Here is a 14342-nt window from a genome sequence, read left to right as displayed (position 1 = left end):
CCTAGAAGTCTCTCAAACCCTGGCTCTGGAAAACTAACAACAAAAGTAGGAACTCCATCAAGTACATGAACGTGCAATGAAACACATACACAGTTGTGATAAGTAGAATGATCCAAGTGGGAACGTCGGGGAGAAGATCACTGCCTAGAAGTCTCTTAAACCTTGACTCTGGACGATTAACGGCAAGAGTGCATCATGTACAAGGGCTGTGGTCGCCTTTGCCAGCCCCTACATTGGAGCCGCTTCATCATGCGACGAACTTGAACCGAAGGATCAGCCTGAGAACTCTGATACTAGGAAAGATCAACACAGACAGGAACACACATTCATGTACTTGAAGAGGAGAGTCACGTCTGAGCTGGAAAGATGGTGAAACACCTCTTTCACTCTCACATGATGCCACAAGTCCTGAATTCTCCAATGGGAGGGGGAAGGGGAGGGGGAAGAAGAGGAAAAGGCGAAGAAGTCCTTGCCCTATGACGCAGACGCACCCTGCTTGAAAACACTGGGAACCTCCTACTAAACACAGAGTCCAGCCAATCAACCAACTCCTGAAAGAAAACCTACAATGGGTTGACAACTGACCGCAATGACGTCATGGACGAGGGCTGGGCGTGACTTTACAGCAACAGGCAGTGGGAGACCAATCACAGTAGGAGTACTGAAAGTGACGTCACAGCAATCGGACTGGTAACCCTAGTCAAAGGTCTCAGAGAGGGAGAAGATGGCAAAAAGGTCTTCTTTCGTCTCCTACAGCAACCGGGGGGCCTCCCCACGACATATACATATGAAGAATAACTAAGAATTTGCCAAGAAAACCCATCGCCGAAGGAAGTGGAAGTACCATCACTTAAACGCAGCACCGCCAAACTATGCAGTCAAAAGAAGCCAAGATGTCACAGGACCATTTGTGACTTCACACAGCAGATTACTCTACAGAGAGAGAGAGAGAGAGAGAGATGAGAGAGAGAGAGAGAGAGAGAGAGAGAGAGAGAGAGAGAGAGAGAGAGAGAGAGAAACATTGTGCGTAGCCTGGAAAAATACCAGATTTGTAAACTAATTTGTGTATTTTTCATAACTAACCAAAACCTTCGGTCTTAACATTAGGATTTACTAGCGCCAAGCTGGAACCGGTAGAATTAAAATTACACTTGTTTATTTTGTATGACAAAAAGGGTACCAAGTCGAACATCATAGGAAGACAATATCCACAAATCAGAAAAGCCATCTGTAAGGTTGGTATCCCCGCACGACAATGCAGTATTGTCGGTGAGCAAGAAGGGGCTCCGATGACAGCGAGGAACTTACCGCCAACAACACAGACTGGGCTCCAAGCTCTGTTCACAGCACTAACAAGCACACCAAAATTAGTAAACGGGGCATCTCTGTCAGAGGAAAGAAAAGCAGAGGGGTTCCAAGTACTAGGCAGAATGTCGCCGCTGCCAGATTTCCAGGCAAAAAGCAGGGCTGACAACTGAAGACCCTATAAAGAAACAAATAACATGCTCTCTCCACCAGGAAATAATATTTCCTGTGAGAGCAAAAAGAATTATATTTATCTGTAAGGATAACGGGAAGGAAGTGAGTCATACGACCCATGCCCCCCCACACAAAAATGACTGGAAATAGACAAGATGGCAATCATGACTGGTCCAGCAAGCAGATGGGAAGAGCGCAATCGTAAGCCATTAAAACTCGTGGAGAAGAAGTGTATGAATGTAGTCCTATGCTAGACAGCCAAATCCTAGCATAAAAACTTTATCTCCAACACAAACCCCTAATGTCTCAAATATCCCGAAACACACATTCTGAAAGACTAAAGCAATACCACCTTCCCAGAAAATTTGTAAAAAGATAAAATCAAAGATACATAACACATTAATGTCATAATACAAATGTTTTCAAGTATAAACTATGATATGGTATCATAGTTCATCTGTAAAATTCAAATAAATACACCAATTTAGACTGTATTTGATCATGACCTCTATAGGCGCTCTACTAGCCTGTTTAAGTAGCACGGAAAAAGCCGCTATTCGGAAAATAGAGAAGTGTAATGCTGCTGAAGTAGCCATTACTTTTAATAAAATAATAATAATAATAATAATAATGATCATAACAATAATAATAATAATATAAAGATGAGATAATGAATGAGAGATAGATATGGCTTGGACTGTCCATCATACAACCCCTGGGAGAATAGTAAGTGATAGGATCAACTTGGCTCCTGCGGTACCAGAAAAGTTAGAAAACCCAAAACTACTTGGATTAGAAACAAACTGTAAGAAGGCTAGAGATCAGTGAAAATTTATAGAAGATATAGCACAGGAAAATGAGAGATAGAATCTCACAAAGGCCCTTTGTATCTAAGAGTACAAGCAGTCTGATATGCTACTTTTACACTGATTACATACACAATACATAACTAACGGATGAAACACATGATCCTTAATAAATAAGTGGAAAATGAATAAAAATGCAAATAGTATAACTTACCAGTACTAGCAGGAAAAGCTATCAATGCCATACATCGCTGTACTGAAGGCACATGAGCTGGATCATGGCAATTCAAATATTTTCTTGCATGCCTATGGGACCAATAAAAATGCAAGTAAAATGAAAAGACATAACATCAAAGCATCATGATACATTTACAACACAAATCAATAAATGTTACATAGAAAAGGGATGAATCTATTGTGTACTACTTAGTATGGATAAATTGTTAACCGTTCCATAATGATTCTAGATACCTGACAAGTACTGTAAATTGTGTAAGATAAAGTGTATGATCCTATGACAGGCATTTTCAAGTCACAAAACAGAAACAGAAATTTCAATCAGAACATAACATGGTCATCTAAAGAGAAGGGCTTGCTGTTTTCATTCTTTGTCACACATAAACAGATCAACAATAAAAATTTCCTAAACTCTCAGGAAAACTTTAGATCTCAAGGAACTAATACCTACATCAACAGGCAGTCCAGAGCTATTGGCAGACTCAGTTAATCGTGATCCCATTTTATGGCGCTCGTCTAGCGGCACAAAATCGGCAATTCATGACGCCATGACAGGACAGGTTTCAGTTAGCGGCGCCATAAGGTGCTGATAATAGTTATGGCACAATAGTATAACTAACAGGGGCCCCATCAACCGAAACTTGGCGCCATAAATCACTAAGTTTCAGTTAATGGCAGTTTTTGCTTATCAGCACCCAGCTGAGAATGGAACCCCCAATAACCAGGGACTGCCTGTATATATATGTATATCTTTATCATATCTACATGTATATACCTACATCCCATATGAGATTGAGGGAAAACCTCTACTCGTACAGAATTAATTACTGATAATACAGTCCAACCTCTTAAATTCAGCACTTTGGGACCAAACACTGTCTGATCACAGAAAATGCTGGATGATAGAAATCCTCCTTAAAAACCTACATGGAAACAAAGTCTTGCCAGTTCATTCCACATAAATATTGCTGTTTAATCGAAAGTAACAGTTTATGAATAATCACAGTCACTTGCTAAGTTTAGGGCCTTTTCAAAGTTCTGGCCTGCTCTATAAACATCGCTAAGTTGGAGCTTAAACCACTCTAAAAGGAAATTGTCAAATTCTGATTGCCTGGTACCTTTCAATGTTTCCTGGCACCTGGAACCTTTCAATGTTTCCTGGCACTTCAAAATTTTCTGGCTTTCATTTTCAGCAATAACCTAAAATTCTGCTGCTTTTGTTTTTTTTAAAACCTGCATGTGTGTGTGTTTAGAGAGAGAGAGAGAGAGAGAGAGAGAGAGAGAGAGAGGAGCGAGAGAGAGAGAGAGAGAGAGAGAGGAAAGAAACAAAATTGTAATAGAAGTAATAGAAGCAGTAATAAAGAATAGCCAGAATGACTACCGGATTTGACGATCCCCTTTGGCACGTTGCTTGCCGGTTTGAGCAACACCGAAAAACCCTTGATAAGAAAAATACAGAATACTCTATATAAAGTTCATAATAATAAATTTCATTTTCAGCTCAAGGTCACATACATGGGATATGCAAAGAACAGATAATAACATACACAATCTAGATACACAAGATAACATGATAAAAAAAATCAGCAATATCCACACTTACTGAAATAGTATAAAAGATGGTAATCAAAATAGTGGAAATAACCATAATAATATTGAAAATAGTTAAGAAAAAACATTGAAAGATTATAACAATTCAGATGAGTAAGTTGTTTTATAATTAAATTCTAGTTAGGGACCTTAGGTGTTTACAGTAGTCAGGCCCAGAAGGCTTGAGTACGAAAATTGAATGTAGCAAAAATACCAATTTGGTAACTAATTTGTATTTTTCTAACTACCAACCTGAGGTCTTAACATTAGGATTTACTAGCGCCAAGCTGGAAACCGGTAGAATTAAAATTACACTTGTGAGATCCAGGGACTAATGGCATCTATACCAGGTCACGGGGCTGTATACCCAGAATGCCCACGGCTACCTGTGACCCATCAGTTATATTTCTAACCCAGTTTAGACTGCTAGAGGGGTGGTTCGAGGTGGGCCTTTAACTGTTAAGACCTCAGGTTTGTTAGTTATGAAAAATACAAATTAGTTACAAATTTGGTATTTGTTCATACACGAAACAAACCTTCGGTCTTAACATTAGGATAGACTTACTATTGGAGGGAGGTAAGTCTCTACAACTGACTGGAAGTTTGCCACCTTATCCATTTCCGAATATATAGGGAAATTCTAGAGAATGGACAATGAACCTAGGACCAAAGATATAAGCGGATCTATTGGTTTCCTCCCACTGGGTGTAGATACCATTCTACTGTTTACTCTTGTCCCTTGCGACTGGATCGACCTTCACCCTCTTTCCTTATTATCCAGAGGGGTGTGTTGCTACTGAAAAGTATTATCATCAGCTAAGATAGCTTCACAGTATGGCTGACCATCTCACCTGCATCTAGTCCGTTCCAGCACATGACGGTACTCTCCTTCATATTGCCCGTAGTTAAAGGAGTATAAGGAAAGAAAGTAGTAAAGAAAAAAGACCAGTCATCCCATTCATTCTACTTTCATACCTTCATCTTAGACTAGACGCAAACTGACCCGCCAGGGGCACTGGATGAACTATATCACTTGTTGGGCCGCCACCACTGGACCCAAGGAAAAGGTGTCCAAGGATCTATGGGCAACATCTTTCAAATAAAATGAGGTGAAAGTTGTTTGGCGCTTCCACACGCCAGCTTTCAGAATTTTATTCACAGACATGTTCTTCTTAAATGCTAGGGAAGCACTCACACCCCTGATGTCATGAGCTCTAGCTCCCACCTGGCTATCTGACCCTCTGTCTTCTGCAGTATAAGCATTTCTGATTGTCCTCCTTAGCCAAAATGATATTGTATTCTTGGACACTTCCTTCTTGTTCCGTCCTGTACTTACGAACAACCTCTGGCACCCCGCCTGAGGTGCCTTGTTCTCTTTTAAGTACTCCCTTAGTGCCCTGACGGGGCACAGGAGCATTTCAGCTTTGTCGTTGTCTACAAAGTCTGCCAAGGAAGGTATGGTAAAGGAGTCGAATCTGCCGTCTACTATTGTTGGATTTTGGGTCTTTGCCACGAATTCTGGGACAAACTCACACACCATTGATCTCCAACCTCTCGAGTGCTTTATGAGATATGAGAGGCCATGTAGCTCCCCCACCCTTTTGGTTGAAGCCAGGGCCAATAAGAAGACTGTCTTCAGGGTCAGGCTCCTATCCGTGGACTGCCTTAGTGGTTCGTAAGGGGGTTTTGTCAGACTAATCTCAGTACCTTGGTCAGATCCCAATCTGGGGTTTTTAGCTCCTTTGGTGGGCATGACTGTTCAAAGCTCCTCATCAGCATGGCCAACTCCCATGAAGACGATATGTCCACTCCTTTCATTCGTAAGACTGAGGCTAGAGCAGCCCTGTACCCTTCACTGCAGATACAGACATATGTTTTTCTGTTCTGAGATATATCAGAAAGTCCGCTAACTGCTGAATAGTGGTACCGAGTGGAGACACGTTTCCCCCTACGACACCAATCACAGTATGCTGAGGACCACTTCCCTTGGTATACTGTCGCAGATGATTTTCTGATATTCTTGCCATCTGAGTTGCTGCTTTCTGCGAAAAACCCTCGCTCTCGGAGGAGATACTTGACAGTCTCCACCCGTGAAGCATAGGGACTTCACCGACTGGTGGTACCTCTCCACGTGAGGCTGACACAGAAGGTTGCTCCATGAGGTAACTCTCTTGGCACATCTACTAGGAGTTCCAGTAGGTCTGGAAACCACTCTGCTTTCGGCCATAACGGGGCTACCAGGGTCATCTTGAGGTTCTGAGACCGCATTACCCTGTTCAGAACCTGACGGATTAGACAAAATGGAGGAAATGCGTACACGTCCAGATTGTCCCAGGGGTGTTGTAGCGCATCTTCTGCTGCTGCCTCTGCGTCCGGGACTACTGAACAATACACTTCCAACTTTTTGTTGTACTGGTTGCGAATAGGTCTATGATCGGTCCTTCCCACAACATGAGCATCCTGTCCACTACCTGTTGGTGTAGGGACCACTCCGTTCCCAGAATCTGATCCTGCGGCTCAACTTGTCGGCCACTATGTTTCTTTTTCCCGGAATATACCTGGCCTTGATGTCTACCAGGTTCTCTATAGCCCACTGGTGAAGTTGAACTGTCATCACATGTAACTGCCGAGAAACTAGGCCTCCTTGCTTGTTTATATAAGCTACTACTGTGGTGTTGTCTGACATCAATACCACCGATGTGGTCCCTTTACTCTCTCCCTGAATTCTTGTAGAGCCAGGAAAGCTGCTTTCAACTCCAGCACGTTTATATGGAGTTCTCTGTCCTTGCAACTCCATTTTGCTGACACCATCAACTCCTCCATATGGGACTCCCCACCAAAGCCTTCTAGTGATGCATCCGAGAACAGCAAGAGGTCTGGGGAGGATTGTTGAAGGGGGACACCCACTGTCAGATTGTCGTCGTCCACCCACCACAGCAAGTCTTTCCTCACTTCTGCCGACAAGGGAATTTGCTCGTACGGGTGATCTACTGTTGGTGACCAAAACTCTTCATCCTCCATTGTAGGGACCGAAGTGTAGCCTTCCTTGTGGATAGCTCTCCAGGGGAGGTTAGGATTCCCAGCACCACCTGCCACTGTCTTGCTGGCTGTGTCTGCTTTCCCAGAAAGGCATTCACCACTTGTTTGCATTTCGTACTCTTTGGTCTGTCGGGAATACTTTGGCTTGTGTTGTGTCTATCACCATTCCCAGATATTCCTTCCAAACGTTGACTTGGATCCAGCTGCGACTTCTGCTGATTCACCACAATACCTAGGCTGTGACAAAGCGCAGGAGGGTCGGCGCCCTGTCCCTGAGTAATTTCTCCCTGGACTTTGCTATCACCACCCAGCCATCGTCCAGATATCTTATCAGCCTGATCCCCTGAGCGTGCGCCCATGCCGACACGAGGGTGAACACTCTTGTAAAAACTTGAGGAGACGTTGTCAATCCGAAGCACAGGACCTTGAACTCGAAAAAGCTTTCCCTGCAAGACTGAAGCGGAGAAATTTCCTTGAAGACTGATGGACTGGTATCTGAAAGTATGCGTCCTTTAGATCGACTGTCAGCATAAAGTCTCCGATTCTGACTGCTTGTAGAACCGTTTTCGGAGTTTCCATCTTGAAACTGGTTTTCCTTATAAACAGATTCAGCGTTGACAGGTCTATTACTGTCCTCCACTCCCGTTGGATTTGGGTACCAGGAAAATCCTGCTGTAGAAGCCTTTTGTCGGACTGCATACTTGTTGCACAGCTCCTTTTTTCCATCATCTTCTTCACTTCGTCCTGCAGAATAGTGGCCTTCTGAGATCTGTGGGCATAAGTGACGTGGGGTAATGGTTGATCTGTCAGGGGCGGGGTTACTCGAACGGAATCAAATACCCCGATCCTGAGAACATCCACCACCCACTGCTCTGCCCCTAGTTCCTGCCACACCTTCCAGTGATTTGCCAGGCAACCCCCCACTGGTGTGGCCGAGTGATGGGAGGGCTCCCATCCTAATCTTCTTGAGCCTCTCCCCTTCCCCTATTGCCCCTTCCTCTGTTGTTCTATTGTGAAAGGCCGATGAGTATCCTCTTTGGGGAAGAGGGTCTTGTGACTCTATTAGGGATGCTATGTCTCACTGGTTTCTTTCGAGAACATCTGCTGTTGTCTTCCCTCCAAAGGAATAGTTTGACTGTTAGAGGTTTTCCTAACTGCCTGTTGCACCAACCTATCGTTAGTGTCCATCCTTCTTCTATCTATCGCTTCTTCCAGTATGACCTCTGGCAACAGTAGTTGCGATTCCAAGATATCCCCATTCCTCATTGCTAACAGGGAATCCAAATCCACATTGCGGCTTAGTCTAGCCAATGCTGCATCTCTCCTCATTAGCAGGATAATTTGCCCAAAACATTGGCACTTACGTTTGTCAGGTACGCAATCCTCCTTGGACCCTGACTGTAGTAATCTAATGAACAATGGTTCATCTACTACTTTCCTTGTTGCTTCCGAGGATGCAATTTTCGCCACTGCTGTTGACCAAAGGTCTAACCAGGACGCAGCCTGAAAGACAGAAGAAGCTGTTGCTTCTAACGTGGCAGGCCTCTTGGTACGTCATCGAAGGGCACTCCATTTTAACCTGATCCAAGGTTAATCCAGGCCTTAACCTTATAACATTAGGGTTCATTTGTCTAGACAGCAAAGGGACCTTCGGTGTCGTATAATATTTCCTTTGCTTTATCATTGGAGGGGGAATAAATTTAAATGATCTATTAGATCTTAAGGAATTATCCCTCCCTGCAATCTTTGCGTTTACGTGTTGCAAGACCGATTCCGCATGACTCGAGCAAGGCAATTCATACGACACCTTGGTATCCCTCTTTAGTCCAAACGCCATGTCAATTCCAGGAGGAAGCATACTGGCCGGTGTTTCTGTCTTCTCCGAAAGGCTATTGAATTGACGAATCAAATCAATAACCTCTGCATACGAGGCCAGAAACTCTTGGTTTTCTCCTTCCTCCGGCTCTAGTGTACCACTCTCCGTCACGAGAGATGTTGTCTCGCCTCTATCTTCTGACAGACGGCCCGGAATTCCACGGCCGCCTGCCCCTACGGCCGCGGCCTCTTTGATCTTTGCTGGCCGCTGTTGGCTCGATCCCAGATAGTCAGCAGGGGTGGGAACGAGAACGTCTGACTCTTTCTCTGCTCACGGATCTAGAGCGAGAATCTCGTCTAGATCTCCAAGATGAAGGCTCCCTTAAGACAGAGGTAAGTTCGTCTTTATTAGCATTGGCATCGTTTTCGAGCGTCGGCGAGCCAGGCCTCGGCCTTCTATCCAGACGGACACTGCCTTCCACGAACGTATCCGCCGAGGTTGCCAACTCTCTATTTTTGTACTTTTAATAGGAGCCTTATCGTCCTTCGTACGTATTTTGAACGGCCTTAAGGCGGGCGAAACTGGGATCTGCATTCCATCCTCTGCTGCACCTTTCGCCGCCAACGTCGATTTTACCAGAGGTATCGCAGTTTTTGCGATCCGAACTGGGCAACTCCGCCTCCGCGTAGCTCGCCGGCCGTCACCTCTCTCGCTTGTTCGGACTCTTGCGAACGGCTTCGTCTGGCAACCTTGTGCTTAATAGCCACTGATTTTCCGACCTTCTTGCTGACTTGGAAATGACAGTCTTCGTCCGAAGGAGAGGAAGAATTGATTCTTCTCCTCTTGGCCCGAGGATCCGCTAGGAAACTCCCTCCCCCCGCGAATCCTCCTCCAACGCTTGACTGGCGCTCGCCGTGACGTTATCGGACTTAGCGATGACGCCGAACTAGAGGAAGAAGACGAAGAAGGCGAATCACACTTTTTCTTTTTGTCTCTTATTCATTCTCTCCTCTATATCCTGTAACTTCTGCATTACAGTTTGCATTGACGGATCAGAAGGCGTATTAGCGTCTGGGTGCAGCGAAAAAGGCCGAGAATCGGTCTGTGACGTCATCACGCCTGCCATCTCAGAGTGTGACGTATGTTGTGACGTCATCGCTCGCGTAGGGAGAGACTGAGAGGTTTCTGCTGGTAACCGCACGTTTGCTGCCAAATTACCTCCCACGTTCTGCATCGCTGTAAATACTGAGTGGGATGGAGAAGCAGCGGCATTAATTAATTCCCATAAATTGCAAGCCCGGGGGATGAGGAACATTCAGCGCTGCCGGCCCCTGCTGGAACCGTGACGCATATAATGCGCAAGCAGACCATCCAAGGTTGGTACGCCTGGTAGGCCTAGCGCTGACCACGTACCATCTAACCTATGCGCTTGCGTAGGCAGGAGCCTGGAACAAAGGATGGCGGATCTCCCCATCTACTTGCTGGGAACAAAGGAGAGTGCAAAATTATTCATAAAATTACCCAAGGCCCCTCCTGACGTTCCGATACAGAACCGCTAGGAGAAACCGAAGGGGTATGAGACAATTCAAAAGCAGGTGGAGAAACATATGGAGCAGCTTGGTTTATTACCGATACAAAGAAGCCGGTAAGGTTTGGTCATCCAAAGATGGCGTCACCCCTTTCTTTTGTATTGGCTTTTCCCATAGAACTTCTTCCACTGTTCCACCGACCAACCGCGACAAACAGAACACGGATTAGTAACCGTACATACGTTTTCCCTGCAACCTACTACACGTTGGATGAGGATCCGTCGACACCGAGGTTAGGAACCTAGAACAAGGGAAGCCACTGACTCCTGGGCATTTCCTTTGTCTCCTCTTCGAAGCGGTAGACGATCCCGATGTTGAGGCAAAATTCTCCATCATACCACGTATACACTCTTACCACACACTGATCACACTTGGAGAAAGAAAAGGAATGAAAAATAAAAAATGAAATGGATAAAGAACGGGCAAACTGAAAAACCGGCTTTAAATGAGATAGACAGTAACACGTCTTATCTTAAAGGCGGTAGGAAAATAACTGATGGGTCACAGGTAGCCGTGGGCATTCTGGGTCTACATGCCCCCGTGACCTGGTATAGATGCCCATTAGTCCCTGGATCTCACAAGTGTAATTTTAATTCTACCGGTTTCCAGCTTGGCGCTAGTAAATCCTAATGTTAAGACCGAAGGTTTGTTTCGTGTATGAACAACTATATACTGATAATAATCAAAGTAATAATGAAAAAATGAAAATACCAGTAATAACAATAATCGTAGCAATATAATAATAATGACAGATTCTGCAGATGACACTCTGCAAATAAAGAGATTAAGCCATTTAGAGAACAAATGCCTGATTTTTCATCTACCTCACAATTTAAATTTAAAATCTTTGCCTCACTACTTAGGATGCTTTGTATGAGCGAATTGTAGCCCGAGAAGAGTCTACTTGAGACTCAGAGGTCTGGAAAACTCCAACCCCTATTAATAATAATGAGTGAATGCTGCTATTTTGCAGTCAGATGATCTGACTGGACATTCTTTGCCTTGCATTGATTTTTAAATTGTCCAGGTGGTTGTCTGTGCATCCATGTGGCAGAGTGGTAGCGAGGAGTGTTTGTGAGGCATCTCAAGATGTCATGTGAACTACAGTGATACGTCTCATGGTGTCTCTCAGGTGTAGTTTGTCCACAGGGAGCACCCACAGATACTGTAGCAATACAAGCAGAAGAGCAGCAACAAACCTCGTTGCAATTATGTTGCCAGTTGCACATAGTTTACGACGCCTCTGTTCTATGTCTGCTGTATCCTTTAGGTCGTCCGTGATAATGTGACTCATACAGAAATTCGTGCACGAATTCCAGCTGATGACTTCTGAGGAAAATTTGTGGTTCTGCAATATGCTTAAGCAATGTCGGGAGCAGCGACATACACTGGGTCTTGGTTTCGTTGTACAGGATATCAAATTCCTCTGCATATTGGCAGTATGTGTCGATGAGTCGTTGGAGACCTTACACTGATGGGGAAATCAGTACCATACCATCGGCATAACACTGACAGTGCATCCAATTGGGAGCGAGTTCAGTTTGACATTCAGGGCATCTGTGTACGTATTAAAAAGGTATAGTGAGAGAATTGACCCTTGACGAAGTCCGTTTGGGGAGCCGAAGGTGTACAACAATACGTTACCCCACATTTGATACAGAATTACTGTATGGAGAACCAGCAATATAAAAAAAAAGACAAGTAAATATAGAGGTGTGCCTCTTTTATGCAGCTTCAGGTTGTTTACTCAGTCAAATGCTTTTCTCACATCTACAAAACATAAGAAAACAGAGGTAATAGTTCAGCAATTCTTTCAGTATGTAGATGCAGGTGTCGGTCGAGTGGTTTGCTTTGAATCCGAACTGGTTGCCAGTGGTGTGTAGGAAGGGGAGAAGTCTCACTAGAAGAACTGACTCAAGTATCTTCTCATTAGAAGAACTGACTCAAGTATCTTCTCACTAAAAGAACTGACTCAAGTATCCTTACTAGAAGAACGGACTCAAGTATCCTAACTAGAAGAACTGACTCTAGTATCTTCGATGCGGTAAGGAGGCAGCAAAATTGATAATCATTCAGGCCTTGTTGTCAACATCATCATCATCATCATCACACACACACACACACAAACACACACACTCCATATTATGCCAGTAATTGCCAGGGTCAGCTGCATCCTTTAGCATGTTTTTGATTAATGATATCAAGTGAACTAAGAGTGGGGAGCTGGAACAAACTGGTGAATTATGCACGCATTGAATAGGGCAGCTCGCAAAATGTAAACTGTCGGATGGCAGAATTTGAAAGCTCTGCGCGAAGACTATTGCAGCTGGGCAATTTACTTATTAGGTAGGCTGTTTATGGCATCACTGATGTTACCTGCCTAATATGATCTGCAAAATGAAACTGGACTGTTATCAGTAAGGAGGTTATCTATATCCCTTCAGGAGTCTTGATCATTTATGCAATTCAGGACATTGCTGAAGTGATAGCCCACATACTTGAAATAGCCTCGTCACAGACTGCTTCTCCTCCTCTCTATGATAGCTTTTTAGTTTTGGGATTTATGGAATGGATAGCTTTCCCCAAAGACGAGGATAATCACCAATCCTAAATTTCTATACATTGCATTGGCTCTTTGTTGCTTTTCATTTAATCTGCAGTGCTTAAGAGCAAGTTTGAACTGCTCTCTTGTCTGTCTCATTAGTAAAATGCAGTGTCCTTCCCTCGGACTACCATTTTGCCTCACAGTAAAAACATTTCTCATAAATATGCACTCAGATCTTTAACAAAGTCATTCCACCCAGGTATATTATGAGTTACCTTAATGAAATCTAAAGGTAGCCCTGCCAGAGGCAAGCATTGTGGTAATTATGTTCGAATAGAATTCTTTCAGATTTCCTTGTGGTGGTCTTTTCTACAATTTCTGTTAGTACAAAGTAAGGCATCTGCCAATTGAAACTATTGACCAGCGGCCCTGGTTCCAGTGGTTACCCCTAGAGTATCTGGTTTCCTGTTGGTTTTTAAAATCCCAGCTTTACAGCTGGTGGGCAATCAGTTAGGGCATTCACGGTAGGGAGAGATGGGGTACTGAATGACACCTGTAAAGGGATGTGATCGTAGCAAATATTGCAACGTCATAATAAAATCATGAAGTTGTAGAGATGTAGATGCAATGGTCCAGCTAGGAGGTTGTAATACAGTGGTACCTCGAGATACGAAATTAATCCGTTCCGAGGCAGCCTTCGTATAATGAGTTTTTCGTATCTTGGAACACATTTTACATGTAAAATGGCTAATCCGTTCCAAGCCCTCCAAAAACACCCCATTAAATTTCATAATAAAGCTAAATTGACCTATAAACAATGAAATACTACAACAATTTGGACCATTCAATACCTAAATTAAGAATAAAAATCGAAAACCTGTAAATAAAGTGTATATTAGTGTACAAGAAATATTATTACTGTAACGTAAAATGTGGAAGCTTACCTTTCGAGTGAGGCTATCTCCGATAGTGGCGGCAGAGGAGGAAGGAGGAACAAACGGCAGATAACGTACGTACGTACGTACACTTAACTTTACGAAAACACAAAAAAAATTTAAGGAAAACCACAAAACTAAAATTTACGAAACACCTTAACAAAACTGTAACACTTAACTTACAAAAATCTAGAAATTAAGTAAAAAAAAAAAATTTCTTTTTTTTATTTTTAACTTTTTTTTTTTGTTATTACTTTTACGTAGGCTTTTTTTTTTTAAACAGAATTTCAACTTCATCACCGCTTT

At 43.5% G+C, this 14342-nt stretch overlaps 2 protein-coding genes across 2 annotated transcripts in view; one reads left to right on the top strand and one right to left on the bottom strand.

The window, feature by feature from the left end:
* The window catches only part of LOC135220856 (E3 ubiquitin-protein transferase MAEA-like), a 213275-nt gene that overhangs the window by 190720 nt on the left and 8213 nt on the right, over nt 1–14342 (top strand).
* Nucleotides 1–14342, bottom strand: part of LOC135221579 (E3 ubiquitin-protein transferase MAEA-like) — a 35580-nt gene that overhangs the window by 17452 nt on the left and 3786 nt on the right. Inside the window, exon 2 of the mRNA XM_064259268.1 lies at nt 2500–2591. Within this exon, the coding sequence (XP_064115338.1) occupies nt 2500–2591 (92 nt within the window). The remainder of the gene's footprint in view (nt 1–2499; nt 2592–14342) is intronic.

This window comes from Macrobrachium nipponense, chromosome 2 (assembly GCF_015104395.2).
Source record: "Macrobrachium nipponense isolate FS-2020 chromosome 2, ASM1510439v2, whole genome shotgun sequence".
In the NCBI taxonomy this organism is placed as follows: Eukaryota; Metazoa; Arthropoda; class Malacostraca; order Decapoda; family Palaemonidae; genus Macrobrachium; species Macrobrachium nipponense.
Note: the sequence above shows the minus strand (reverse complement) of the source record. Positions and strands in the feature narration are given on the sequence as shown.